This window comes from Eschscholzia californica, unplaced genomic scaffold (assembly GCF_041429995.1).
Source record: "Eschscholzia californica isolate CP2 unplaced genomic scaffold, dmEscCali1.0.p SCAF_5, whole genome shotgun sequence".
Lineage (NCBI taxonomy): Eukaryota > Viridiplantae > Streptophyta > Magnoliopsida > Ranunculales > Papaveraceae > Eschscholzia > Eschscholzia californica.
In genome coordinates, this window is record NW_028238472.1 from 47,445,976 (window position 1) to 47,472,755 (window position 26,780).

The 26,780-nt window shown below is 35.7% G+C and overlaps 3 protein-coding genes and 1 pseudogene across 5 annotated transcripts; 2 read left to right on the top strand and 2 right to left on the bottom strand.

The window, feature by feature from the left end:
• Positions 1-93: 93 nt before the first annotated feature.
• TOC90 (Avirulence induced gene (AIG1) family protein) lies at positions 94-4,983 on the bottom strand. Of its 2 annotated transcripts, none has more exons than XM_086644159.1 (3): positions 4,629-4,983; positions 3,425-3,567; positions 94-2,708 (listed from the first exon to the last, which is right to left on the bottom strand). In XM_086644159.1, exons 2-3 carry the CDS (start codon positions 3,546-3,548, stop codon positions 448-450), a joined length of 2,385 nt encoding a protein of 794 aa, XP_086500285.1. In that variant the 5' UTR covers positions 3,549-3,567; positions 4,629-4,983; the 3' UTR covers positions 94-447. The 2 variants fall into 2 exon arrangements, with proteins under 2 accessions (XP_086500285.1, XP_086500286.1); XM_086644160.1 differs by having other exon boundaries at positions 3,761-4,766.
• A 1,535-nt stretch (positions 4,984-6,518) lies between these two features.
• On the top strand, positions 6,519-8,039 carry LOC147539904 (putative CCR4-associated factor 1 homolog 7 pseudogene; annotated as a pseudogene). The gene is made up of 2 exons (XR_015226165.1): positions 6,519-6,798; positions 6,933-8,039. The product of XR_015226165.1 is annotated as a putative CCR4-associated factor 1 homolog 7 pseudogene (transcript).
• Positions 8,040-12,640: 4,601 nt separating this feature from the next.
• On the top strand, positions 12,641-17,034 carry LOC147539905 (uncharacterized). The gene is made up of 9 exons (XM_086640995.1): positions 12,641-12,735; positions 13,184-13,316; positions 13,816-13,877; positions 13,958-14,031; positions 15,293-15,341; positions 15,537-15,615; positions 15,754-16,222; positions 16,332-16,411; positions 16,522-17,034. The coding sequence occupies exons 2-7, from the start codon at positions 13,193-13,195 to the stop codon at positions 15,780-15,782; spliced, it is 417 nt and encodes a 138-aa protein (XP_086497121.1). The 5' UTR covers positions 12,641-12,735; positions 13,184-13,192; the 3' UTR covers positions 15,783-16,222; positions 16,332-16,411; positions 16,522-17,034.
• A 265-nt stretch (positions 17,035-17,299) lies between these two features.
• On the bottom strand, positions 17,300-26,631 carry LOC147539906 (uncharacterized). The gene is made up of 11 exons (XM_086640994.1): positions 26,261-26,631; positions 23,673-23,880; positions 22,940-23,568; positions 21,864-22,154; positions 20,839-20,999; positions 20,418-20,544; positions 19,712-20,152; positions 18,778-19,514; positions 18,159-18,312; positions 17,856-18,041; positions 17,300-17,749 (listed from the first exon to the last, which is right to left on the bottom strand). The coding sequence occupies exons 1-11, from the start codon at positions 26,378-26,380 to the stop codon at positions 17,561-17,563; spliced, it is 3,243 nt and encodes a 1,080-aa protein (XP_086497120.1). The 5' UTR covers positions 26,381-26,631; the 3' UTR covers positions 17,300-17,560.
• Positions 26,632-26,780: the final 149 nt, after the last annotated feature.

Below are 26,780 nucleotides of genomic sequence, written 5' to 3' on the forward strand. Positions count from 1 at the left end.
CTCCCTCTCTCTCTCTCTCTTTCTCTTAAAATCTGTCTATATAAATATACATGAGAGAGACAGAGTGATAGATATGTTATAATATGAATCATGTTTTCCCAATCAGAATATAATTCTTCTTACTACCTCTAAAAGACACTACAAGAGTTTTTCCTTTTCATGAACAAATTCCTACCTTTGGATTTATTACAAGAGAAGCATAACTTCTCACATATTTTACATCTTAGTCCGCTCCGATGTTACTTCTGATAGAGGATTTACCGGATATACCTTAATCATAGATGGCATCATCGTGAACTTGAGCTTGCAGCTGACCAAAACTGTAGAAAGAGAAAAGATAAGACTTCTTGTTTCCCCTTCACGCCCGAATAAGCTTTAACCAAACAAACAAATCCGCCTTTGAAATCACATCTGTTTACATCTTGTATCAGAAGAATCAAAAAATTTTCACTCTCCCTCATCTTCTTCATTCCCCAAATCTTTAGAGTTCCTTCTTCTTAGAAGAGCTCTAACGATTGTAACTACTGCAAGCAACCCGATTTCTAAATGTTCAGAGCTACTTGTTTTAATACAAATTTGTCCCATTTTTCTGCTGTTGAAATTTGCACTAACAGACATTCTTGAACTTCGACCAAGTCGAAAATCAGAATTTACGGTACCACCCAAGACCATTTCTTTATCAAAAGTGAGTGTTGTCATAGCCAAGCTTACCTTATCATTCCTTACTGGGTAGTCTCTCCCTCTAAACGTTGTTTCGAAGCTCCCACCATAAGCCACTTTATCAAGACTTCTTATGCCACCACCCTTTAGGACAAGCTTCACTCTCTTCCCAATCAAAATGGAGTCTTCAATCTTAGCACCAAAAAGGTACCTATTTCCAAACGAAGTCACTGAAACTCCACAACCAGTTGTGTTGTATCTCAAGTTCTTCAATTTTGTGTCTCCTCGGACTGTACAAACCAAATATTTGCCCGAGGTTTGAACATCAAGACTTGCAGATGAAGTAGACCCATTTAAATCTGTGTAGGTAGTAGAACATTCCGTTTGCATATTGAAATCTTGCTTGTCCTTGTTCAACTGACCTGTAATTGATGCATGGAGATTTCTTCGTATTTCCACAGTTGTGTCCAAGTTAATACCATCAAAACCAACATCATGATCCCAACCTTGGGGATCCAAAACCGGTCGAAAAAGCCACTGATCAGTAGTTATAAGGCAACGGTATCTATGTGTAGGATAATCTGAGTCAAAACTTGGTGGGAATGCGATATCTGGTAACTGAACAGCTTCTGGTGTTGCTTCCTGGTTCTCACTGTACTCATCACCTGCTACTATATCATCTCTTTGAAGCATTCTTTCTTTTCGTTTGCAAAGATCAGCTTTTAATTGCTTCTTGAGATAAAGGGTCTCTCGATAATCCAACTCGTCAAGATAGTCATTCTTCTGGGACTTAGTTAACTTTTCAAACTGAGAGTTCCTCAAGATTCGAATTGGAGGTAACTGATCATACTCATCTTCTTCTTCTGTCTCTAAGATCTCATCAATCTCACCATCCATCCCACTCGTACTTGGTTCAGGTCGTGCTTTTAAAAGATTAGAGAGTAGATGTGGTAATGAAGGCAAACGAGTATTGCTTGTCGGTCCCATTTTAAATTCATCCCTAAATTTGAAGAGGATATTAGCATCACCTAACACTTTTGTACAAATGCACAACAACAAGACACGAGACCTCCATACCTCTCCATTTGGGAGAACTTTCTCCCCTGATCTATTCTTTTTACATTGAGGATGATTCTCCACCAACAGAACAGGGACTTCGAGTTTCGAATCAGATAGTGCCTGGTGTATGTAATGTTGAACCACATTTGTGCACTGTGCCACAAATGACTCATATGTGACTGAATACCCATTTGGTTCTTCTGTAGGAGCTGACGAAGAATGGGTCATAACAAGAATAGTGTTAAACCATATAGCAGATCCAAATGTATCAGTTATAAGCTTCAGAAGGGGGAAATCACTGTACCCCAGGTTGATAAGGTCGAGGCGCTCAAAATACAAAACAATGTCTGGAGGAGATCTTCTGATGAACTTCTTCACCGAGAGTAGAATCTTCCTATTCCTTCGCAGATTACTTGTTGAAGGCGGTAAAAGACCAGGAGTATCGATGAATGTGATTTTAATGCCATGGACAATCCCTGAAACTTCTCCAATGCAATCCGTGGCAGGTTCGAATGCATCTGTTGTGGCCTTCATTTGGTCAAAAACAGAATTTATAGTTGCACTTTTTCCGACTCCTGTTTTCCCTAAGACCAGTATCCTCAAAGAGAAATCCAAGTTAGGTCGACCAGTTATCTCTTGTTCTGCTGCTATTGCTCTTAATTTATCATTACTAAGCCTAGATCTTTTTAAATCTGATTCCCCAACTCGTATCACGGTTGCTAGATGTAACCGATACAAGACCTGTGCTAACAAGAGGTTATCCACTGGCTGCCCAAGCCGACGGACAAGGCGCAATAGCTTGATTTGTAGAGCTTCAATCTTAGCCAATGGATCCAACCTCTTGTCATCGAAATTACACTGAGATATATGAATATTGTCAATTGGATCACGTTGTGGAGGAGATCGATTTTCTGAATTGACAGCAAAAGTCTGAAGCAGGGTATCAGCAGAAACAGGGGGTTCAGACAAACTGGTTGCATGAGTTGAACCTGAAATGTTACTATGTTAGATGGAAAGAAATTTGTCACAAAATACCAAACAACGTGAGCTCAATCTTAAATTCCAGCAGCTTTAGTCTTTCTGATGGCAACTCCGTTTGTCTATTCAACCATATAAATTGCTTGTTCTTGCCACAAATATATACTTCTGCTCATTACCCAATACAGCTATGAGGTATATTGATTCTGTATTTGAACATGTTAGACCTATAAACCATCTCTCGTGGAGTATGAGCTTTCGGAAAGTGTGATTTTTAACATGGTATCTTCCAAAAGCCACATCGGAGGTCCTAGGTCAAGTATATTAAAACATAGCTTTGGAAACATGAAAAAATTGTGCTTATTTGCTATTAGAACGATAGACATTTTTCAAAAGTAAATGGTGATTGACCTTGTCTGAAGTTCTAGCAACATCAGCACTAGATTTGATCAGAGCCGACAACCTTACAATTTCTATATAACATGGAATCATGGATAGTCATTTTTAGTACTTTTTGCTGTCTAACTACTCAAATAACAAACAATCTAATACTAGTCTCGGACACTAAGAGTTAGCCGCGAAGAACCACATACACAGAATAGGTCGAATTAAGCAGTAGGAGATGACACTCTGGGCAAAATACGAACAAGAAAGAAGGAAAGCAAAACAACTCCACAGTAAAAACAGGTGTCGACTAAACAAAAAGGGAGGAAAGGATAAATCGTACCTCGATCTTCATATTCTTCATCCAGAGGTTCCTCATTGAAGAAGCTGTCATTCCCTGACACTGGTCTTGACAAGAGTACTGAAGATGCTAACTGAGAAGAAATCCAGTCCTTAATAGCCTTCATTCTCTTTCCAAACAAATACCTAAATAAATATATAAAATCTGGGGTTACACATTTTCATTCTCAATCTCACAATTTAATTGTGAACTTGTATGTAGAATGCACCGGAATGTGCTAAAAGTACCTTCATTTCAATAAAAAAAAAAAAAAAATTCATGGTTGCAAATCCTGAGAGCGAGAAAGTTTAAGTTGAGTACGCTTGAGACGGGTCTTACGTGGAGTGCTCCAGTTGTTTTCATTTTACCAGTTCCTAAAACTTCAGTTGACACAAGAGTTTACATCATACCAACAGATCACTCGGAAAGACACCGAAATACTAGGAAAATCATCTCATCGCTCCCCATGTCTCTAACAACTAACAAGACCCCACAAAACAGTCTTAGAAACACAAAGAGGCGAGGGATGGGAAGTCATAAAGATTTGGTACATAGCAATTGTCACCGATATAATAATGGTCATCATTAAGTAATAACCTCAAAAAATGGATCAAGAGATGCTGGAAATAGATAAATAAGAGTATTGTACTAGTGTGAAACTTATGAATCGAAATTCCACTCTTCTTGGACAAGAATTGATAAAACATGAACAGAAATTTCAGTCCTTCATTGATCTGATAGAGATCTTGGAATTCATATCTAGAAAGGGCAAATAATAATGTTCACTAAACATCAACCAAATTGAACCAAAAAAAATAATTTAAACACAATCAACTGTAGAATTAAGAGAATCAACATTTTCAAATATACCCAAATTTCTTCTGGGTGAAAATATTAACCTAACAATTGTAATACCAGAATATTGAACAAGACAAAAAGTTTAAGCAAATATAATCAGATTCTAACTACTTCAACTATTAAGAATTAAAGCTGTAACCAATGAAAAAAAAAGTCATAATTGAATTGCCAGGCACACTATATTTTCATTTACCACGATTCCACTCTCCTTCTCCAACAAGATTATAATTAGGGTTTTTAAAAATCTATCTAGGGTTTCCAAATTCCAGTCTAATGTAACAAAGTTGGAGGGAGAGAAAGTAAATAAGATAGCTGATAGAAAGAGAGAGTGAGGGAGAGGGAGAAATACCTGAGTAGGGGTTATGGAAAATGAAAGAGAAAATTTAGGGTTGGAAGTGGGATGTTGGATTTGAGATGCAATTTGAGGAGGAGAATACAAGAAGAGAGGAGGAAGTAAAATAAGTCACTCAAAGATTCTCAATTTTTTGGTGAGATAAGATTTCCTTTCACTCGTATTTCACTATTTTGTGGATGTCCATCAATGTATGTGATATTAGATGAGGACATTTGAAAACACCTAAAGAATGAGATCTTCTTCTAAAATTTTTAACACTCAGAAAAAGTCTTTAGATTTCCGTCTTAAGACTTGTAGAACTAAAACTAATAAAGATTAAACTTAATACTTAATTTTATTGATCAAACTTGATGAACTAAACAACTATCAAATCACTTTTATATAGTCTTACGGGTTTTCTAAACTTAAACAAACTTTAATTAACAACTTCTAATAAGGAAGATACTAGTTTTGTAAACTTAATCAAATTCTAATAACAACTTCTAAATAAATAAAATACCAAATCTAAAACATAGAAAATTCCCTAAAAATATAAAATTGCTAAAAATAATAATTATCTACTAAAAAATTGGGAAACTACTAAAATAACTTAATTTGATGATTTACTAGATATTCTTAATATCATCTGAAAATCTTCCTGCATCATATTGGTTGAGAACATTCGAATTGTTCTCAAATATTTGTGTTATTCGTTTAATTTTTTTCGAAATGTTTGTGTTATTCGCTTGAGACATTTCAAATGCCTTCCAATGTCTTTGTTATTCGTTTAGCGACACATAATCACGGATATTTGAAGATATTTTGATTTCATGGATATTTGTAGATTTTGGTGTAAATATGAAGAGCTTTTGGAGATAGAATGTCTTAAAATAGAGAAAACAAGACACTGGTGGATATTTTGATAAGGGAGAAATTTTGATTGACTAGGCACCCAGAATGTCTTAGAATGTCTCCTAGTGTACGCCTTCTTGACAATCATGTGTGACTAGGCACCCAGATTTGGAAGGTTGAATCTTCAACTGTCGCGTCTGTCCAACTCCTAACCACCTTAGATCATTAAGGCGTTGAGTGCTCCTAATCCGCTCCACCGTCATATTAGATCTCAAATTCGAAAAGAAAAGTGCTCCAATCGTTTCCGGCAACATGTGCAAAATGCAGAGTACGCTAAAGCACCCTGAACACCCACACCTAGTGTGCCCAACTTGCATGGTGAAAACCACTTAAAACACTGTATCATTCCTCAATTTAATACCCTAAGATGCATGGACAAGTTATTACAAGCAAAAAGAATTCTCTCTCTAGTTTTCAATGTGGGACTATCTAGTTCACACTTTTTTGTGAAGGGTTCTAGTTCACACTTAGTTTGGTTTGAACTACTTTTTACACCAACTTGAAAAATAAATAGCTCTTTCATATTTTGCACAAACTTCAGGTCGAAATTTAAGGGATTGAGGAGACAAATCTAACTATTTGTCTGCCTATTGATTTTGACTATGTTTTATCCCTCAAAAAACATGAAATATGGTTATAGCTAAATTCCTAGCAAAAATCTGATACCAACACAATGGCCAATTAAATTTTGTAACCCTCTTATGAGAATTGAGTTGATCATAACTTGTAGACCTAGCTACAGGTCGATGTTTGTAAAGAATTGATCGTGGCTTTTAAGTCAAACCCCAAAATCAACTCTAATAAACCACTCAGACGATCGAATTTCACGAGTGGACAATAAATCTAACTGAAGTCAATTTGGACTCCGAGACAAATTTCATTTCTTACGCAAAAAGAAAATGAAAATTGTCCTATTTCTCATGGTAGTTTAAGTACGTATTCTATCATTCGTTATATCTATGTATACAATTTAAAACCATGATGTAGGTATCAAATCTTCATTTTGAAAAAAAAAAAAAAAAAAGAAACCAAGGGCTTAATTTCAAGTCAGAATAAGAAAAGGACCATCTCAACTATATCTCAAAAGTGGTAGGGGCTATACCGCAAGAAGAGATTGTTATATACAGAAAGAAACCCTAGAAATCATCTCGCGCACTCATCTGGATATTTTCCCCCTTTCTCAACGAAACAAAAATTCAGTAAGTAATTGGGAGTTGATAATTATGTGAATCAAACCCGGTGTTTCGGGAGTGATTTCACAATTAAATTTCAGGTCAGTTCTCTATCTAATCTTATTCTTCTTCTTTCCTCAAATTTATATCTTTATTTCTCTTAAAGTTTGTTCATTTAGGGTTTTTTTTTTTTTTCATTTTATTTAGAGATTAATTTGGGTTAGGGTTTTTCCAGATCTACGTGAAATACGACTAGTTACGTGTTTGAAGGTTCCAGATTTGCTTATCTGGTTTGAGGATGTCGATTCTAGCTAAAGGCGATTTAATTGAAATCAGAGATGTTTGGTGTCATAACTTAGAAAGTGAATTCAATTTGATTCGAGAAATCGTTGATGACTATCCTTATGTAGCGATGGATACAGAATTCCCAGGAATTGTTCTTCGTCCAATTGGGAATTTCAAAACAAGTTCAGAGTATCATTACCAAACCCTAAAAGCAAACGTTGATATGTTGAAGTTGATCCAATTAGGGCTAACTTTTTCAGATGAAGAAGGAAATTTGCCAACTTGTGGAACAGATAAATACTGTGTTTGGCAATTCAATTTCAGGGAATTCAATGTGATTGATGATGTATTTGCGAATGATTCGATAGAATTGTTGAGAGAAAGTGGTATTGATTTTGAGAAGAATAATGAAATGGGTATTGATGTTCATCAGTTTGGTGAACTATTAATGTCATCTGGTATTGTATTGAATGAAAATGTTCATTGGGTAACATTTCACAGTGGATATGATTTTGGGTATTTGTTGAAACTTTTAACTAGAAAAAGTTTACCAGATACTCAAGTTGGGTTTTTTAATTTGATCAAAATGTTTTTTCCAACAGTTTACGATATAAAACATTTGATGAAATTCTGTAATAGTCTTCATGGTGGATTGAACAAGTTAGCTGAATTGCTTGAAGTTGAGAGAATTGGGATTTGTCATCAAGCTGGTTCAGATAGTTTATTGACTTCATGTACATTCAGAAGACTCAAAGAAGCTTATTTTGGTGGATCAACTGAGAAATATTCAGGTGTTTTGTATGGTTTGGGTGTTGAAAATGGTGACTGATTATCGAATCTTCTCTAATAAAAAGTAGAGTTTTATGTGGATTGAAAATCATGAATGTTAAAACAAAAATTGATATATGAAAAGAAAAGTTGTCTTTTGATTTACTAACTATTTGAAGAAGAAGATGTGATGGGGTTTCCTCTTAGATAGATAGATAGATTACGATCTCTAGTCTTTTGTTGTTGTAGTTCATATTCTCTTTGGCTTAAAGATGGATCTTTTGCTTTACAAGTTTGTAATCTCTCTCCCTCTCTTAGTGGTGTATTTGATAAAATTGGCCATTGTTTATTGCAGCTCCTTATCACTCATAAGGATATGAGATTTGAATTTTTGATTTCATATCCAACTACCCGAAGTGTTGACTTTTTCATATACCTTTTGCAAGATATGAAATCAAATTAGGAGTTTGAATATGAAAATCACTTTTAAGGCAACTGAACAAACAAATAGAGTGGGAGAGTAAGAGGTGAGTAAGAGGTAGAGATAAAGCGAGGGAGGATGAAAGAGGGAGAAAGTGAGGGAGCCGGGGATAGAGATAGAGACTAAGCACAGATGGGAGAAACTGGTCAATACTAGCCCACGACCCCTTCGCAAAACAACGAAAGGTCATGCCCTTTTCGCAAAACTAAGTATCGACCCTTCCATATGAATTGCAAAACTCGATACTTATGTACGACCCTTCCATATGAAATTTCAACTGATTTCAACCAAAAATCCAAACAAAAACTACCGATATTATCCAATTTAGATTTGTCCACTCACCAATCTAGAGAAGGCTTACAACTCAATTTTAAAGATTCTAGAATCAAACTTATGGAGAAAAATAAGGTTCTTAGTTTTTATTTTTGAGCACTAACGAATCGAAAAAGAAGAAAAGGAGAAAGTGTTCAGCCCCTTTGATTTGAACCAATTTTGTAACTAAAATCATCTCTAACTCAATATAAAAAGTGGGAGTTTGTGTTTTGAGAGGAGTGTGTTCCCATAGGGGGCTCGTTTGGGCTTTTAATTTTTCAGAAATGGATCAAAACTACACAATTTACAATTTAAACACATATCAATATAGTGTTGCTAAATAACACGAACAAGTCACACCAGATCAACCATTAAATATTTCTGTAGGAGATGTTATATGCGAGAGATATGTCTAACGTTGTGGTTGTCGAGCCCATTCAAGCCTCCAAACAGACCAAGGTTGCGTAGTCTTCGTCCCAATGGAAGTCGTAAAGGCATCCATGTATGGTTATATACACCCCAAGCGCCTTTGACTTCAAAGTGCAGGCTCTGTAGTATCTTAAAACTTCTGATGATCTTCTTACAAGTTCAAGTTCATCTTGAAATCTATTGCAAATGAAACAAGGAAGTTGGTCAAAACTTCCCAGACCAAAATTTCTTCTGCCAAGAAGGATCCAACAATATTGCTGAAGTCCCCTCGTAAGGTTTCCACAAGTTTGCACAAGTGAAGGTTGCACACACTCGATCATATTTTGTAGTACTTAGTTTGCACGGGGTTGCATAGCTTTTGCGGGGGTTGCACAATAAACCCAATCCTAAAAAGTTCCAATCACGAACCCAAAGCCTAAAAGATTATTATCATGTCCAAGACTAACACAAAATTGTCTTCGGCTTAATTTCTTGTTTTCGGTGATGTTTCGTTGTTTGTAGCATATTATGTTGATTTGGTGAGGAGAAAATGATCTTTGTTCTCTTATTTTGAATCTTAAAGTGGGAAGAAGAGGAAGTGCATCTACTTGTTCTCAATTTCTTCTAATATGGCAAGTAGGCAATCAACCTAAACCAGAATGGTTTTCAGGTTTGAGGAAGAAGATAAGACAAGTGAAAGCCTTTGTTTTCCATACCCAAGTGATCTATTCGTGATCCAGTGAAACGCTGATATCTTCTATCGTTTTAGTTTTTTTTCCTTCTTTTTTGCTCTTTCTCGATAATATCTATATAACAAAACACAAAAGTTGTGACTAGGACAAGCTGATTGAGAAAAAAATTTGCCAACGTGACACCTTGTGCTGACAAGGACAAACCCTATTAATCATGCAAGTCGTCTAGACACCCTTCTGAATCTTGACCCTCTATTATTTGATCCAAAGCTTGAGAAGAACCTAACTCTCCACCTTCTTTCATTTACACTTGCATGGCTCTTCAATTTCTTTGAGCGGTTTCTAGCTTCTTTAATTTCTTCATCTATCCCATATTATCTCTCTAGATAAACCTATCGTTTTTGTTCTCATCTTCTTCCTCATTTGTCTTTTAAGAGATCATTGTTCCCTTGGGTTGAGTTTCATAATGATAATTTCTGATTTACCTATTGGAACTTTGACTTTTTTGTTAGAAGGCTTGATCTTTTGTAGAGTGAAGGTATTTTTTTTGTTTGATTTTCTTCAACTGGGTTTGGGATTATAATTTTTCTTCTCGATTAATCCAATAAAGGGTTTTGATCGTTCTTCTTTCTTCCATCTCTTGGATTCTTCTGCTGAGATTTTGAAATCTCTAAGTCCAGATTATAAAATTTCTCAAAATGGGTAGTAGATCAGACAAAAATAATCCTTCTTTACCATATTTTTTCAAGGTAATTTGGATCTTCCCCTTTTCTTTTTAATCTATATTTTTTCTGAAATTCTATTTTTTTTTCTTTTAAATTTTGAAGGAAGAGTTGGAGGTGGAAATTAACAACTGAAATTGGTCAAAATCGAAGAGCTTTAAGTCATATTATTAATATGACTTAAAAAGTACTATCATATCAGGTTAAATTTTTGAAACCCTTATATCTAATTTACGCTAATTTTCGTTCCATGAATTTATATATCTTATTTTCTTTTTATCGAGGGTTTAACCTGAAACTTAGTTTTTCTTCAGGAAAAGGAATGCAATTTTTATTGCTGAAATTGCTAGCAAGAACTAACCTTGCTCTCAGGTACTTAATTTTGCTGAAATTGTTATTTGTTGCAGGAATTTTGTGGCTGAAATTGCTAGCAAGAACCAACCTTGCTCTCAGGTACTTAATTTTGCGGGAAACCCATACCAAATTCCATGTTTTCAGAACTAGATTTGAGATAAATGGGTTTATTTTGCTTCATTTTCTTTGTTATTGGGGTTTTTGATCTTACTGAGATCCAAAGAGTATGTTTTAAATTGAGAAGAACCTTAGCTATCAGAATAGCAGACCTCCATTCTGAAAAGTCAGTACCTCTAGCCGCTCCCTCTACCCCAAACTAAGCAATTAAGAGAAAAGGTTCTCACGGAAAACTCTTCATCGCTTATTTGAGTTAAAATTCTTTCACTCTTAAAACCTACTCCTTTTAGAAATGATTTTCGCAGGTCCAATTTTGATATATATAATTTTTCATGTATCTACTGTTAAGCGAGCTTGTTTCTCTATCGAGCATGATCTAGGTCGATTCGTTGACAAATTTATCCATCCAAGGACAAATGCTGGTATGTGGTATAAGTTGGTAACTTATTGTCATCTTCCTTGAATTCTTTTACTGTGCAAAGTGAATAAGTTGAACTTATTGGTTCTTTGGTGATGACCATTTCTTTCAAAAAAATATGTGTAGGTGATTTTATTTTATTGAATTTACTTGCAGTCCTTTTGCTTTTGGCAGGAGTTGAGGGAGAAGTATAATAAAAATGAAAGTATTTGGTTTTACCAATTTGGTCAACTAAATAGAGTGTCTTCAGTTGTTTGTCAAGATTCAGAAAAAAAAAAAAAAAAAATCTCTGTTCTGATATGTTCATGTAGCATTTTATGTGCTCAAGGTGGATTATCCAAAAATCGTGATTCCTTGTGACCCGAAGTACAAACAATTGGAGCCTACTTGGGAGAGATTTCCTAAGTGACCATTGATTAGTATTAAGCGTTTCTTAGTTTAATGCTTGAGAGGTTTTTGATCAATTTCTGTTTTTGACTGATGGGAAGACCAAGTGAACTAAAATATTCATTGAGATATGCTATCCAGTACCATTTTCCAAATAGAGACTGCAAAACTCAAGAAATTGTCTAGGCGTAGATTCAAGATAAACAGAAACTTGGATCCGAGTTGGTTATTAACATAATGAGTTGTTTTTTCTTTTTGCAAAACATAATGAGTTGTTTTTTTTTTTTTTTTTTTTTTTTTTTTTTTTTTTTTTGTTGAAAGACATAATGAGTTGTTGATAGTGTGGTTTTGATGTTCTTAATGGAAACATTAGTGATAATAACATTAAGACATTAAGAGAACAACTCTGTCATGGACCATAATAATGTTGTTTGTTTTTGTAGGTGTGCCAAGGAAATCACATGTTAAAAAACAATGAAATATAGTGCAAATATCGATATTAATATGAATTGAGGAAGGAAAAAAAATTAAATAATTTTTCTTCAATCAATTGTTGTAATTTTGAGGTTAGTTGTGAATGGATTTCTTATTGTTTTATTACATAGAATTTGGAGGAAAATGAATGAGAGAATGAAATAGTTAAATATTTACTTAAATTTTTGGAACTTATGTGTTAAGAGAATTCTAATCCTCACAAGTCACACCCTACTCAATATATTTGAAATGTGATTTTTATCGTGACATGTATGGGTACAATACATTATATGAATGCGTAAACTGTTTGAAGGAAGTGTCCGTGCCGGAGGCACGGGTTATGCCTAGTCTATATAATAAAACAGGTGGATGGGTGCTGACTAGGACAAACACCCGGATAAATCCGGTCGTCCCATCCACGTCGGCACTCTCATCCACCGCCGGATTGAGTGACTCATCCCACCCTGTAGCATTGCATTTTTCCGCATCTCATGACGGACAGACACATCCCTCCGCCGTCCATCTTCTCATTTCTCTCCATAATTTCTCTCAAATTTCTCCCAAAAATCGATAGGCTCCAGAATTTGACATCAGAATTTCTCCCAAAAATCGCAGGCAAGGTCAGTTTTGTTCTTTTTGCTTCTTTCTTACCAAATCATTGATTTTGTAACAGATGCTTCTTTCTTGTCAAATCATTTTGTAACAGATGCTTGAATGCTTGATTAGGGTTTCATTTTGTATGCTTCTCTTTATTTGATTAGGGTTTCATTTATTTTTTATCATTTTGTTATGTTCTTTCAATTTGTCTACTTTGTTCAAACAGTTATGTTCTTTCAATTTGTCTACTTTGTTCAAACAGAAGAAGATATCATCATGAACCAGGGAGTTCAATTAGAGAGAAAAGGACCTAATTTAGGAATACACGCCAGTTCTAAGGAAACCAATTCATTTAAACCAGAACCCATCAAGCGATTAGGGTTTCATTTTGTAACAGATGCTTCTCTTTATTTGATTTCATCACCTTTGTGTGGGTGTAGTTTTTTTCATCCTTCTTACTCGTGTTTGTAGCAATGTTTCATGGTAATCGGATTCAAAAAAAATTGGAAGAAGTTAGTGGATTGTCTATGGGAATTTTCTGCACACTACATGTTTGGTGAAATGTCTGCATATAAACAAATTTTAACGCCTTTTCAACCAAATAGTAAGTGATGTCTTATCGTCTTCATTTGTGATTTTATAGTTCTTCTATGTTATTTTTTTGGGATGGTTTAGTTATGTTTTCCTTTCAATTCCTTTAGTGTTTACATTTGTGAAGATTATAGAACTCTTATACTGCATAAATTCTTTCACATAAGCATGTACAAGATCACAAATTATATTAGTTAGTAGTTCCGCAATGGGGGTGCGTCTTTGATGAAAGTACAGTTTGTAGTTTCCTTCTTGGTCGTACTCCACTGTCTACTACTTAGTGGTTCCGACCAATCACTATAAACAGGAAAATCTAAGGATCACAATTGTGAAAATTAGTATTTTTCCTTATCATTAGATTTCACACTTCATGTGCAGTTTGGTGGAGCATTTACTTAGACAAAAATAATCGTTGTTAAGAGTATTTCTTTATCTTTTTTGGTTCACGCATCTACTGCATTTTGCTTTCGCACGACTGCGATATGATTGTGTTTTGCAAACAAACATTTCAGGGCGTTTCCTTGCTGAGCTCACTAAAGAAGTTTTGTCTGATCTTGGAGCAAGCAAATACCGGGTATATTCAACTACATTTTTACCGATTCTTATACCGAAAAATATCATTTTATTTAGAGAGTAAAATTTTACTCTCAGTAGGATAGGATAGGGGTACCAAGATTACGTTGGAAAAAAAGGGGGATTAGAGCAAGCAAGTCGATTTGTAAAGTAAGGTAACTAAATGCTCCTAAAACACTTTAGAATCTAATTTCTGTCTTGGTTTATGTTGCTGTTGTTTTGGTTTGATTAAATGCCTCACAAAGTTTTGGTTACTGATTCTGATTAGATAATTAGTAAGTGGGAGCTTCTTCTATGCTCTACTTATTTGCTCCAAGAACCTCCTTGACTACCAGATGATCTTATTGCTGTTCTTTTTCCTAATCATGTACTCATCCTGAAATTTTATATACACAAAGACATAGACAGTTAAATGCTGAAACTCGCAAATATAAACTCGATAGGTCAGAAACTATAGTTGATCGTTTATGAGAGAACCTAACTGAATCAGAAAACGAAGTTTTCTATTCTCATATACAACAGAAAAACTATTTTAATATACATGGTAGGCCACAATTAAGGGAAGAATAACGAGATAACATGAAAGCTATGCATATAAACAAATTTTTACACTTTTTCAACCAAATAGTAAGTGATGTCTTATCGTCTTCAAGTGTGATTTTATAGTTCTTCTATGTAATTTTTTTGGGATGGTTCGGTTATGTTTTGCATGAATTTCTTATAGTATTATGAAATACAACAGAAAATTTAATGGTTTAGTTACATGTTGGCCCACGAATAAGGCAAGAATAACGAGATAACATGAAAGCTATAAATAAATTTTATGGTTTGGTTCATGCTTTTTTGGGTTGGCTCATTCTAATTGTTAGTTCAGGGTTACTATTTCGGGGATTATTGCCTGTCATGGGGTCATATTACTTATCTGAATCAACATTAGTAGTTAGAGTATAAAACACATAGATAGAGAGGGAGAGAGAGCTCATGAGTGATTTAGTGCAGTCCTTAGTTGTCTACTAAATAGCTCGGGGAAAATTATTCACAACCAAACATAAGCTGCCTTACTTTGTACTTTGCATGCCCGATTGCTTTTTGTCCTCCAACCACGCAGTCTGATAATGTTTTGATGCAACTTGTGTGCATTTGCTTTCAGAAATATTTGTTTTTCGATTTGGCTTTGTGGAAATGATACCCACGTTCTGTTTTCAAGCTCAGACCCCTGTATTAATAGTGTAATATAATCAAAAGAATGCTAGAGAGTTTAAATAAAATAACATCAGCTCTCGCATTAGAAAAAAAATGATTTTCCGCAGTCTTGATATGTCATATGTATAAATAGTTGACTTAAGCAAACTTAAAGTAAGACTTATTTGAAAGTAACTTTGGGTTTACTAATTATTTACTCTTGCACTAATCCAGGTGTCCATCAGCTTTCGGAATCTTAGTTGTTTCATTTCAACTCCAGTTGGTGAGTCGGTTGTTTCTATCTTTTCTTCCCCATTATTTGCATTGATGTAGTAAATGTTTTTTCTCCTGCTAAATATACATGCTACACCAACCTATTGTCCAAACCATACCTTTTCAGACCATAGATGTGTTCGTACTTCTTATCCCGCAAATTGGCCCATCGAGTTCTTACAAAAGCTCTTTATGTTCGATGTAGAGGTATTGGTACCTTGGGGGTCTCCGAAAACAAGCATGCATGATTAATGAAGGACCATGGTTTGTTGGCTGCAAGAGAGGTAACTTTCGTCCAATTTTCAATGAAATCAGGTACTGTGCCACTGACGGCATTGTCTAATGCCCGCATGATTCTCATGTTCACTAGATTAGAAGAAGTCGAAGGAATATATCCACTAACCCATGCACTGTTGATGTAGATCTTCGATTTAGAGCTGCTCAAGATTGAATAAAGACCCAAGCTCAGGTGGTAGTGATCCAGACAGGTTATTTGACCCAATAACCAATAGTTTTAGATTCGTAAGGCTTCCAAGCTCCTTTGGTACTGGTTCGGATAGTGCATTAATATCAAGTAATAGTGTTTCTAACGAAGTCAAATTGCCGAGGAATGCAGGTATGGGACCTATTAAGTAATTCTGATCCAATTTCAGGAAGGTGAGAAAATTCAAACTGACAAGCTCTTTCGGGATTATGCCTCTCATGTTTATCGCATATACTCTCAGTTTAGTTATGTGGCAAATAGTTCTGTTATTGTAAGCACAGTTGCATTTAATTCCAGGATTGAAATCAGGGATGTTAGCCATATCCGATTGATTGATTGCAGTACCACTACATGGTTCTCCACTTCTATTCCATAAAGAAGCAGCAGCACCACTACATGGTTCTCCAGTTATATTCCTCTTTAACTTGTGTATTATTTTTTTTGGCCTGAAAGGAACATATTTTTTTCTTCTATATTTGGATGTAAACTAAAACTGAATAATGACGAACCTGACAGCGAAGGAGCCTCATGACCCTTCTGAATCAGATACAGGTGACGATCTTAGTGATGCAGATAATGAAAAGAATGATGAACAGGTAACAATAAGTTTCATGCTTCGGCTTGAATTGTCTCGCTGAAAGATTTATCAATGTATCTGTGTCAACGTTACCTCATTTATTAACCCAATTCAACGTATGAACAACAGATAGAAGGGTCGGTTGATGAAGAGTCAACAAAGTCCGATGAGGAGTACGATGATTTTGCAATGAGGGATGGGCAAGAAAAAGGATATTGGTCAGATGATGGGAGGGAATTTAACAAAGATGTGTTACCTGTGCTTGGAGAGGACTTATTGCTTGCCGATCAGAATAATGAAGATATGGGTGGTGGTGAAAAATAAAAAGACAACCTTAACCATTTCACTAAAAACAGTAGAAGTATGGTAGCATGAAATTGCCGAATAGGATTACCAGATTCAGAAAACGTTCACTCGACATTCCAGCAACGGGTAAGCATGGTACCATGGTGAAAGGGCCGATTCTTTTGGGAACACCTGAGAGGTAGCGGAAAATAAAATTGGCCAACTTTTTCCGTTGAACTCTTTCATTTCGGAATTATTTTGGATACTTCTTTTTCCTTTTCATGTTTTACAAACACAATTTTCACAAGTACTGTATTGGCGGATTGTTGATTGGTATAGACAAACAATACTTTGCAACTACTATCTCCCACCATTCCTGGTCTCATGGTGCTTGAAGATGCTTACTCAAATTAGCTTTTCTGTTATAGTTTTAACATAGGCTTACAAATTATGTCAAATATGTTTGGGGGAGAGGCAGCTAACACAAACGTGCTTAATACTTATTGTCAAAACTGCATGATTTAGTGCTTAACAAATTTGTCCGTGCCGAAGGTACGGGTTATACGCTAGTATTTTGATATGACAACTGTTTTTACCTGCTGATAGTAATGATCTTCAGTCCTTTAGGTCCTACAAGAGATGATCTGGTAATAGTATTCGAACATTGTGACAAATCTTACAATTTACAGAGTTGCAGTAAATAAATTACTTCTTTTTCACTATCTCTTTTTCACAAAAATATAAACTCCCAAACACGCCTACCATCTACAACATTTAAGTTGGGAATCATAAAACTGTTCCTGGTATGTAGATACGAAAATACCCATATTTGTCTACTAGTTTCTATGATCTCTATTCATTCAGTGATTGAAGAATTGAAATTTTATGAACCTTGTATTTGAGCTACGTTAGATTTGCTCGAATTTGTTGCTTCAGAGCAGCCTTTTAGAAACTCTCTCACCTCGGATTCTAAAGATGGGAAAGTAATAGCAAACCACGCCACAGCCTCTAGAATCTCTATAGAGAAATTGGTAAGCGACTCTGAATCAATACTTCTCAAGTGCGTTACAACCTAAGTTTTGACAATGAAAGAAATAGAATCAGATAATGAACCGAAATCAACAAGTTTCACTACCCATCGATGCTACCAGATGAGAGTATTCAAAAGGTAAAAATACCTTGTTAGCTGCAGGTAAACTGCGAGAATGACTTGGATATTTCCTGATTATGTTTGAAATAAGAACGACCATGAATGGAAGCATTGGTAACTCTAAAAACTTCAGAGAATCTTCGAGGAATCCGATAAAGTGACTTGTCAAGGTTACACCTTTGACTATAGCTGGTATCAACTTCATATCATAACCCTATAATAGAAGCATAATAAAGGATAAGCAAAGAAGAAGATAATCCAGATAAACAGAAGTAGAAAACAATTTAGAAAACAGCATAAAGCCCGAAACAGTATAGAGTGCTACATTTACCTGGAAATGAACAACTCGAAAGACAGATGGTCTTAAATAAAACAATGATGAAATAAAGGAACAGATTACAGATCCAGCCATTAAAACAGACGCTGTAGTGACACCAAGAGATGGCATTCTCGACCAGTTCTCAAGAAGAATCTGACACACAGCACTGCAAAACAAAACCAAATGAAGGAAACAAGAAAATCATGGCATCCTCCCAAATGGTTTAGATTTCTTTATCTAGAAGTGGAATGTATAGTTGGGTGGTCTTGGCCTCCTCCACCATAAAAGCTAGTTCAAGAGGTGAGGCTTCCCCCACAATTATGGACTGGCTAAAGCTCACAGCAATGTGGCGTTATCCCAGCAACAATCTGTCCCTTACATATCGACTTTAACTTCGATATACTATTAGCCTAAACGTGTTTCTCGTGGGCTCTGATAGCAGTGTTGGGTGGCTTAGGCCTCTCTCACCCCAAAAGTTAGCGCAAGAGGTGAGGCTTTTTCCCCACTTGTGAACTGACTACATGCCCTGTCCACAAGACCACAACCAATATGGGGTTTTTCGAAAATGTACAAAAAGGAGTAGCATTTCATCCGTCTACTTTACTTTTAAAAGACGAAAATAGAAACACACCTATCACGGGTATCAACCGCTCTCAAGATTTCGTCTTTCTTCGTGTCGCCATCATTGGACGAAGCGGAAAGGCACATCTGTCTGTTTCTAGCTAAAAGCTCCCCCAGAATGTCTAAGAAGACCGATATAAGTGGTGTACCATATACTTCCATTCTGCATGTAAGGATAGAAAGAGGTTGTTCAACAAGTTCTTGGTACAAATTCGGATTGGATAATGACTTGGCATCACAGATGGAAGATAGGCTTCTTTCATCGATATCCATATCGGAATTCTTTATACAGAGGCAGAAAAGAGGAATAAGAACTTGAGTTGAAGCTTTGTCCAAACTATACCACCACAAACAAAATGCTTCTTGTAAAGGGGAACAAGAATTATCAAGAAGCAGAGGAACCATGTCTTCTACAACAGCTATTTGCAACTCAAATTTGTCTTTATCAGAACTATTTTGTCCACTTATTGTTTTAAGGAGCTTCAAAGCAGGATCAGCATTTACTGAAGCATTTCTAAGGACCTCGTGGACAGAATCAACTGAAAAATCGCGTCCAATAATAATGACTTCTTCCTCGTTAGCTACGTTCTGTTCCTGAAGATCTTCATCCAGCATACTTATATGTTCTTCAAACTGATAATGCTTACCCTTATTAGCAAAATAATCTCCTTCTGACTCCTCCAAGCTTTGAACTAAATCTGGAACACGTAGAAGTTCTGGAAAAAGGGACATTGCTAGGCCAGCCCACTGAAACCGAAATGAAGTGAACTTTAGAAATTTTTTGGATCAAATCATAGTCCTGTCACCGACTCCGTATATCTGAACATTTAAATTTTGTTTTGAACAAATATCATTTCATCCAGGTGCCAGAAAAGATAGTCGAAATGATAATCACATTCAAGATTTTTTTTATTTTGACTTTTAAAGAAATACTGACTGCCTACCTGGGTGAATATATGCTCATAAGAGTGCGAATGGGAATCCATGTGTGCAAGTAGTTTATCCAGAGGTAGGAATCTCAAAAGCATTGACCAAGAAACACCATCACCACTAGTACAAGTTGAACTGAAACTGAAATTGCTGATGCAAGTTCCTTCATTCCGCTGCCATTTCTCCCTACAAAGTATGTAAAAGGAAGCCAATACAGCAACAGCAGCTGATTTCGTTTTAGTAGAACTGGAGGAACTAATTCTTCCTCTGGATGATGCATCTCCTGCTCTTTCCTCAAGAGCTAATTCAAGAAACCTAAAACACGAGCAGAAAGGCTTGATTGCCAACGCTAAGAAGTCCAAAGGGAGAGGATGCATCTCATATGCTCCTGCAGCATTGTCAGATGTCGGTGTGCAGGACGCTTCGGCATAAATATCAATTATTGTCCCCAGCATCTGCAATCAATGGTCTCTTAGCAATTTACACACAAATACTGATGACTTCCTACATACAGAACTAGAGAGGAGTGATACTATAAGAATAAGCTAATAATAATAATATCAATAATAATGATAATGTCATATAGATATTGAGGAAAACAAGATTAATTGTACATTTGAGAATTTCCTTCCGAATAATTGTGAAATTTGAAGCTGTACTTGTACCACACTAATCACAAAAGAAAGAGAATGCTGTAAGTTGTAAGAATTATTATCATACTGGGTGAATAGGTTCATTAGACGAAAGAATACAGTGCATGATTGTTTCACTTATGTCAACTCCATTTTGAACAAGTAGACCCGATTTGAGTAGTTGAAACAAGCATTCAATCACCACATCATCAGACCTGTACGAGAACAAAAAAAATGAAATTTTTAAAAAAAGAATCATAAGAAAATAAATAAAAGAGAAAAGGAAATGATCAGCTACAATCCTATCAGCTCGAAGGAGGTTATTAGCATAATAGCATGTATTAAAAAATGCTTGAGGAGTTAAAAGGTGACTGAAAGTTATTAGATGAAACAGAAAGATGACTACCATGCCAAACGTTACATGTCAGTACATGTTCACAGCGAGGTGAATAAAAACACGCAAATTAAGTGCTGTAAGAGAGCAATAAAATTATACGAATCCGTACAACCTATTAGTGGTGGAAAGAGGGCCAACTGGTCGAAGAATCCTTGCAGCTTTTGCTATACTAATGGAATTTGAAGTGATTCCAGCCTCGTGTGCTAGCCGAAGGGCATATGCCCAACATGCACTATCGATTCTTATGTTCATCCCAATTGCTTTGCTACAATACTGATCAATGCCACAAAAAGTCAAAACAGAGGTGACCAAGTTGCGAACTGTAAATTCTGTAAAAGAGTAAGCACTCCCATCATAGATGAGATTTCATACTTCAGCCTTACGTAAAAACTCCATACATCAGTTGAAATTTTGGGATCATATTTTTTTTTTTTTAAACTTAGAATGAATTATATTAATAGAAGAGTAATGTAGACAAGTTTATCAGGACAGGTGAACAGTTCCTTCCAAAAGAAAAAGAAAAAGTTTTCTAAGCAGTATAACTGTTCATTGTTAACTTGGATCTCAAGACGTATCTGCATTGCAACAAAACAGTGTTGCTGAAAGCTTGAAAACCCGAACATATGCAATATGGAGGTGCCAAATAGGCGAGTTGAAAAGGTCAGATGTGAAAGTATGGCTGCACACATGTATATTTTCTTGTCATAGTTAACAGATACTTCATTATTTTTTAACACTATGATGTTTTTAATTTGGAGCAACCAATGCAAAACAATTTGCAGAACCTAAATTGGTATTTTTGGTCATACCATGTAAGTGGCAAGTTCTCATAAAATGTTCATACAAAATCTCAGTATCTCACACTCTCTACCTACTTATGTGACTGAAGTATCCAGGCGTTAGATATGATGATTCGGGTACTAGAGTGTCCAATACGGCAAGAATAGAAGTTTCCAGCTAAGTAGTTAACGTTCTATTTAATTTGGAGAAACTACAAGTAGGAATAGCAAACTCTATATAAATTTCGGACCATTGATATACCAAATCTGTAATCAAACTTTAGTCCACCAGTTGATCCTACACCCAATATTAACAGCCCACACTAAATTTAATTTCGAAGAATGGTATATACTGTACCTCGGAGACTTTATCATTACACTGCAACAAGAGTTGAACAACAAGCCAAAGAGCTATTTCAAACCCTTGCTCGAAAGGCGGAAGACCGTATATGACAGGTCCTAGAAAGTAAAGAAGACACTCTCGACACATATTTTCTGTCAATGAACTATCACGGAACCCTGGAATAAGTAAAAGAAAAGATATTCCCAGCTCGAATCTGTGTTTAGTGATATGGACATTTCTGCCAGGATGCTTCGCGTCACCCCCTGGCGAATCAGTTATGCACAGAAGACGGAGCCAAAATACCACCTAGAAGTAATGATATAATGAGTAACATAAAAATGAGTGAATCTGATCGGCAAATGACTTAAAAATAAATGCACGAATAATTCAAGCACGGTGCACATGAAGGAGGCGAGATCAGGATTCCATCATGGAGGTGCGCCAGAAAGTGAGACGCCAGTGAACACGTTGTGCGGCACTTGTAGGAAACTTAAGACTATACTAATGTCACAACTAATGCTTTTTCCAAAAACTAAATAATACGGAGTATTTATTTCTATATAACATGAAGTAATTTTCATATGAAAATCAATAAATGAACAGGAAGAGAAATGATTTATCAAGGTAATTTTCATTGATAGAAAAGTGAATCAGACACATCAGATGGGACATATTACTGCCTAAATGGACTTCTAAACTATCCTGAAGGGGCAGCTAAAATTAACATCTGCAGAGTCCCAAAGCCAACTGTACATGAAATCTAACCTAAAGACCTAAATGTACCTAATTCTCTAGCCTGTGCAAGTTTATCCCCACCTAGATAGTTAATAACTAAAATATAACAGAATAACATCCACGGTAACTTCCCAAACAAGGTGTTGATCCTAATAGATAGCTTACTGCTTACCTAAAAATACCCTAAATACAACTCTAACAAAGTCTTGGATACCTGTTCCATAACTGGATCACAAGAACCATGCAGCACTCATAGTGGTCTTGCATCATCACTGGAGTCCACCCTAATGTACCTTAGACTTATATTTTGAAGTAAATTATGAAGCAGAAATTGTTATTTGGTAAAAGGAACCTACCTCCTCTTGATTTGGTTTCAACCCACCTACATGAACAAGAACACAGTATAATCTCAATCGGGAATACAAGTTACCATGCCATCCATCTTCATTAAATGCAGCTTCTGCACCTGCTTGTAAAGCTTTACGCAGTTTTAAAACAGTTTGCTCCTTAAGTTCAAACGCATCAATTGCATGAGCAGCCGTTGGAGGATCCGTAGCTTTTCCCACTTTCTCAACCTCGGAAGTTGAAAATATTTCTTTTGATCTTCTTGTAGACCTTATGCAGGATAATATCCATTGCGAAATTTCTCCGTCAGAGAAAAAAATCCTTGTCATGAAATCAACCACATCATCAAGGACGTCAACAGTGACTTCAATAATCATATTTGGGCAGATGCATCTCTGAACTAGGATATCTCGTAAAACCCGTGCTCCTTGAGGGTCTGATAAACAAATGGACTCCATTGCATAGTGAGACTGTAAAAGACAGTAGCGAAGTAGTGGATCTGGATGTCTGGGTCTACCAATTTGTATAAAATCTGCAAGCATCTCTAAGCAGGGCCTCCTCAGTATTGAAATATTCGTACAACATTCTTTAAGTAGTGACCCAGCATATTTGGTCGTAAGAACTGCATTTACTAAAATTTCTACACACAAGTAATTTAAAAAGTCAAATGCAAATCTTATTTTAAAGGTAACTTGAAGAAGATTCTTCAAAAGGAGCAAACCCTGTGAACTAGTTAACAGAAACCTGGAGATAATAGATCAGGGCAGTGGAATACTGCTACTGGAACCATAGATAGTACTTCTGGTAATATAGCCTCATCAAACCAAATGGATCTTTTCTCTATAAAATTTTGCATCTGGTATTCTTTCAACTGAGGAGCTAAAGACAATATGTTCTTGACTGCTAGGGCACGCTCGCGTAAGTTGCAGATAGCAAGCTTCACCCGATGGACCTGCACAGGTAATGCTGTCATTAAACTTGTGGAATCCGAAAAAGGATCTTAAGGTTTCAACTTTCAACCTAATATATTTCACTTGGCATGGCATGAGTTAATTTATCAGTTACTACATCATAAAACAAAATTATTATGCATCAATTACAGTTTCAATGGTTCTTAAGTTCTTCATCAAGCTTTCCATTATTAACAGCCAAATATTGTTAAAGTCTGCAATTTGAATATGCCAAATAAGAAGCTGAGACCTTAGCACTGCATTGCAGAACACTGTTTGATAAACTATGTGTCTTGACATTCTAAGAGGTTACAGCATATAACAATAACCAAACATTATACAAAACTATTCAACTTATAAGAGGATTAAAAGCATAGCTGAAAAAGATTTTGGAAAAGAATTACAAGTAATAAGGAAAAAGAGGCACGCGACACATAACAATCTCTTTCTAATACATGACAAGTGAAGAAAAGAAAAATCAGAGATAAGATGTTGTGTTTAGTCACAAAAACAAGAGCTTCTCCAACTTTAATCTAATTATTTCCTTTTACAAAGTCATGGACAAGGTATTAGATTTCGGTTAAGTATAAATTTTGTTTTCAGTATAAATGCTTGGAAATTGAAAATTGTGGAAATATTTGGGTTTTCTTAGAAATATTTACAAATTTCAGAAAATGGATTATAAACGATGAAAATTATATTTCTTAAATTAGCCAACAGTAAAGAAGCAGAAAAAGGGTGTTATCAAGTTCTAACAATAACCGTTGTCCATAGAAATGGAAACTGATGGCATTTCCTTAGAAGCTCTTATACAAATGTAAGAGCTTTTATGACATTTTGTTAACACTGCAAGAAAAAAATGAAATCCCTCTGCAACATTAACAGTTTCGCCGGTTTTTTTACGATTTTGGTTGAAATCGACTACTCATGTTGAAGTGAACAATGAAATTACCAAAATAATCACAGAACTACACTGTGTTTAATTCCATTTTGGTGGCCGTGTGACAAAAAGTTCGGTAATTTTAACCTAAATATAAAAACTGATACCGCGGTCCTAGGAAAAAAGATAATGTGTAAGAAAAAAACCTTCTCCGACGGTCCGACCAGAAAGTGACAAGTCAATGTGCTTCCTATGTAGCGTGAGAAAGGAAGATATCCGCAAACCTATTCTCTAGATTTGAAGATCATATCTACTTAAACATTCCTTTTAAATTAATATTTCAATATTCGTATTTTAACAAGAACATCTATTAACAAATGACATAGGTTTTCATGCCATGTCATAACTTTCATTTATAAATCTCAACTGTCCAATTTTTTTTGGTAAATCATGACCCTTCTTTTTTAAAGAGTCTTTCTCAGATAAAAGTCAAAATAGCTACCGACTTCTTAGCTACCCACTTCCTATAAAATCTCACACTATTTCTCTCTCTCTCTTCAAATTCAAACGATTCTCTCTCTGTCTCTTCTCTATTTCTTTGTCTACTTGAAGATTTCGAAAATCCATGCCACACGGGAAAAAGTCTATCACCATGTAGGAAAAATTCTAGAACCTGTCTTTCTTCACATGCCATGTATTTAGCTTGACTGATTAAGCTTTGGGGAACCTCTAAAGGGTTTCCAAGGGTGCATGCATCAATAAGAACAAGAATCAGTTGTATTTGAAAGAAAACAAGCATTGTTTGCAGCGATATATGGAGTTTGTGGCGGTAGCACTACGGTAACCCATAGCACACACGAAGACCAACCAAGAAAGTTTCTCTAAAACATCAACTAAGGCATCAATTTCTTTCTAAAGTTGGAGAATAAACCTCAGGTACAAAATGATGTCAGAAATACAGACGATTTAGTATCTAATTTACGAAGATGTAGTCCTTGTCTAGTTGTCTCCTTTTATGTAATCGCCGGAGTAATTACCCGGTTAGCTATTTGATTGGGAACTTGGGTATTACGTATAAGAGCCATCAAATAGAAACAAATTTTGAGTTGAACCAATAAGGCAACAACCATATTGAGTGCTACAGATGATATACTGATTAATTCACATTCTATACCCTAAAAACATTCAATACCATTTCAGTAAAACACTAGATAAAGTTTGCAAGTTCAACGAGTATATCATGTTAGTAGTATGGAAAACACGAATATATCGCGATACTAATGAATTCTTTAACAAATACTCAAACTTTACTAAGTTTCGTCGCTATGAATTCAATTACTAATTAGAAAAAATTTAAAATTTTAGTTGTGCAAACGGATTCCAACACATGATTAATAATGTAAAAAAAAAAGAACCGAAGTATGAAACCAGATAGAAAATTAGGGTAAGATCAAAGATAAAACCCTAGAATGAATAAGAAATTATAATTTATAATGACTGACCTCGTTAGAAGATTGAAAAAGAGAAGAGTCATCGAGCCTTGTTGGTAGAACAGGAGGTTCGAACTCGTACTGTAATACGAGTTTTCGAACTTCCATGAAATCGACCGTTGCATAGTTCATGAAACCCTACTGGAATTTGAACGAGGAAGTGAGAAACGGAGGGAAAAAGGAAGAACCGATGAGATGAAGAAGCCAAGTTTTTTTTCCCGCTAAACAGATGGTGACCGGGTTTTGTTAGGTTACCCTTCAATTTATTTAGCCATTTAAGTTACCTCCCTTTAAGTTTGGTAAATTACCTCACCACCTTGAATAAAGGTCACGTATCATAGGATGGTGCGGACCAGCCTCTCGGACTGCTAGTGATAATGTTCGCTTTGATACATCTGAGTCTCACGGTTTTAAAAGGCCTCACTAGAGAAGGGTGTTTAACCTCTTTAGAGGAGCACCACATTGATGGTGAGACGGAGTGTGGTGCTCCTCTTAAGAGGTTAAGCACCCTTCCCTAGTGAGGCCTTTTAAT

Coding starts and splice junctions, on each gene's coding strand:
- TOC90 (XM_086644159.1), bottom strand. CDS start 3,548: ATGAAGGCTATTAAGGACTGGATTTCTTCTCAGTTAGCATCTTCAGTA. Junction 2,709..3,424: donor TGAAGAATATGAAGATCGAG/GTACGATTTATC, acceptor GTAACATTTCAG/GTTCAACTCATGCAACCAGT.
- LOC147539905 (XM_086640995.1), top strand. CDS start 13,193: ATGGTAATCGGATTCAAAAAAAATTGGAAGAAGTTAGTGGATTGTCTA. Junction 15,342..15,536: donor TTTCATTTCAACTCCAGTTG/GTGAGTCGGTTG, acceptor TGTTCGATGTAG/AGGTATTGGTACCTTGGGGG. Junction 15,616..15,753: donor GTTTGTTGGCTGCAAGAGAG/GTAACTTTCGTC, acceptor CTGTTGATGTAG/ATCTTCGATTTAGAGCTGCT.
- LOC147539906 (XM_086640994.1), bottom strand. CDS start 26,380: ATGAACTATGCAACGGTCGATTTCATGGAAGTTCGAAAACTCGTATTA. Junction 21,000..21,863: donor GTAATGATAAAGTCTCCGAG/GTACAGTATATA, acceptor GGCATTGATCAG/TATTGTAGCAAAGCAATTGG. Junction 18,042..18,158: donor TTCGAGTTGTTCATTTCCAG/GTAAATGTAGCA, acceptor CTTCTATTATAG/GGTTATGATATGAAGTTGAT.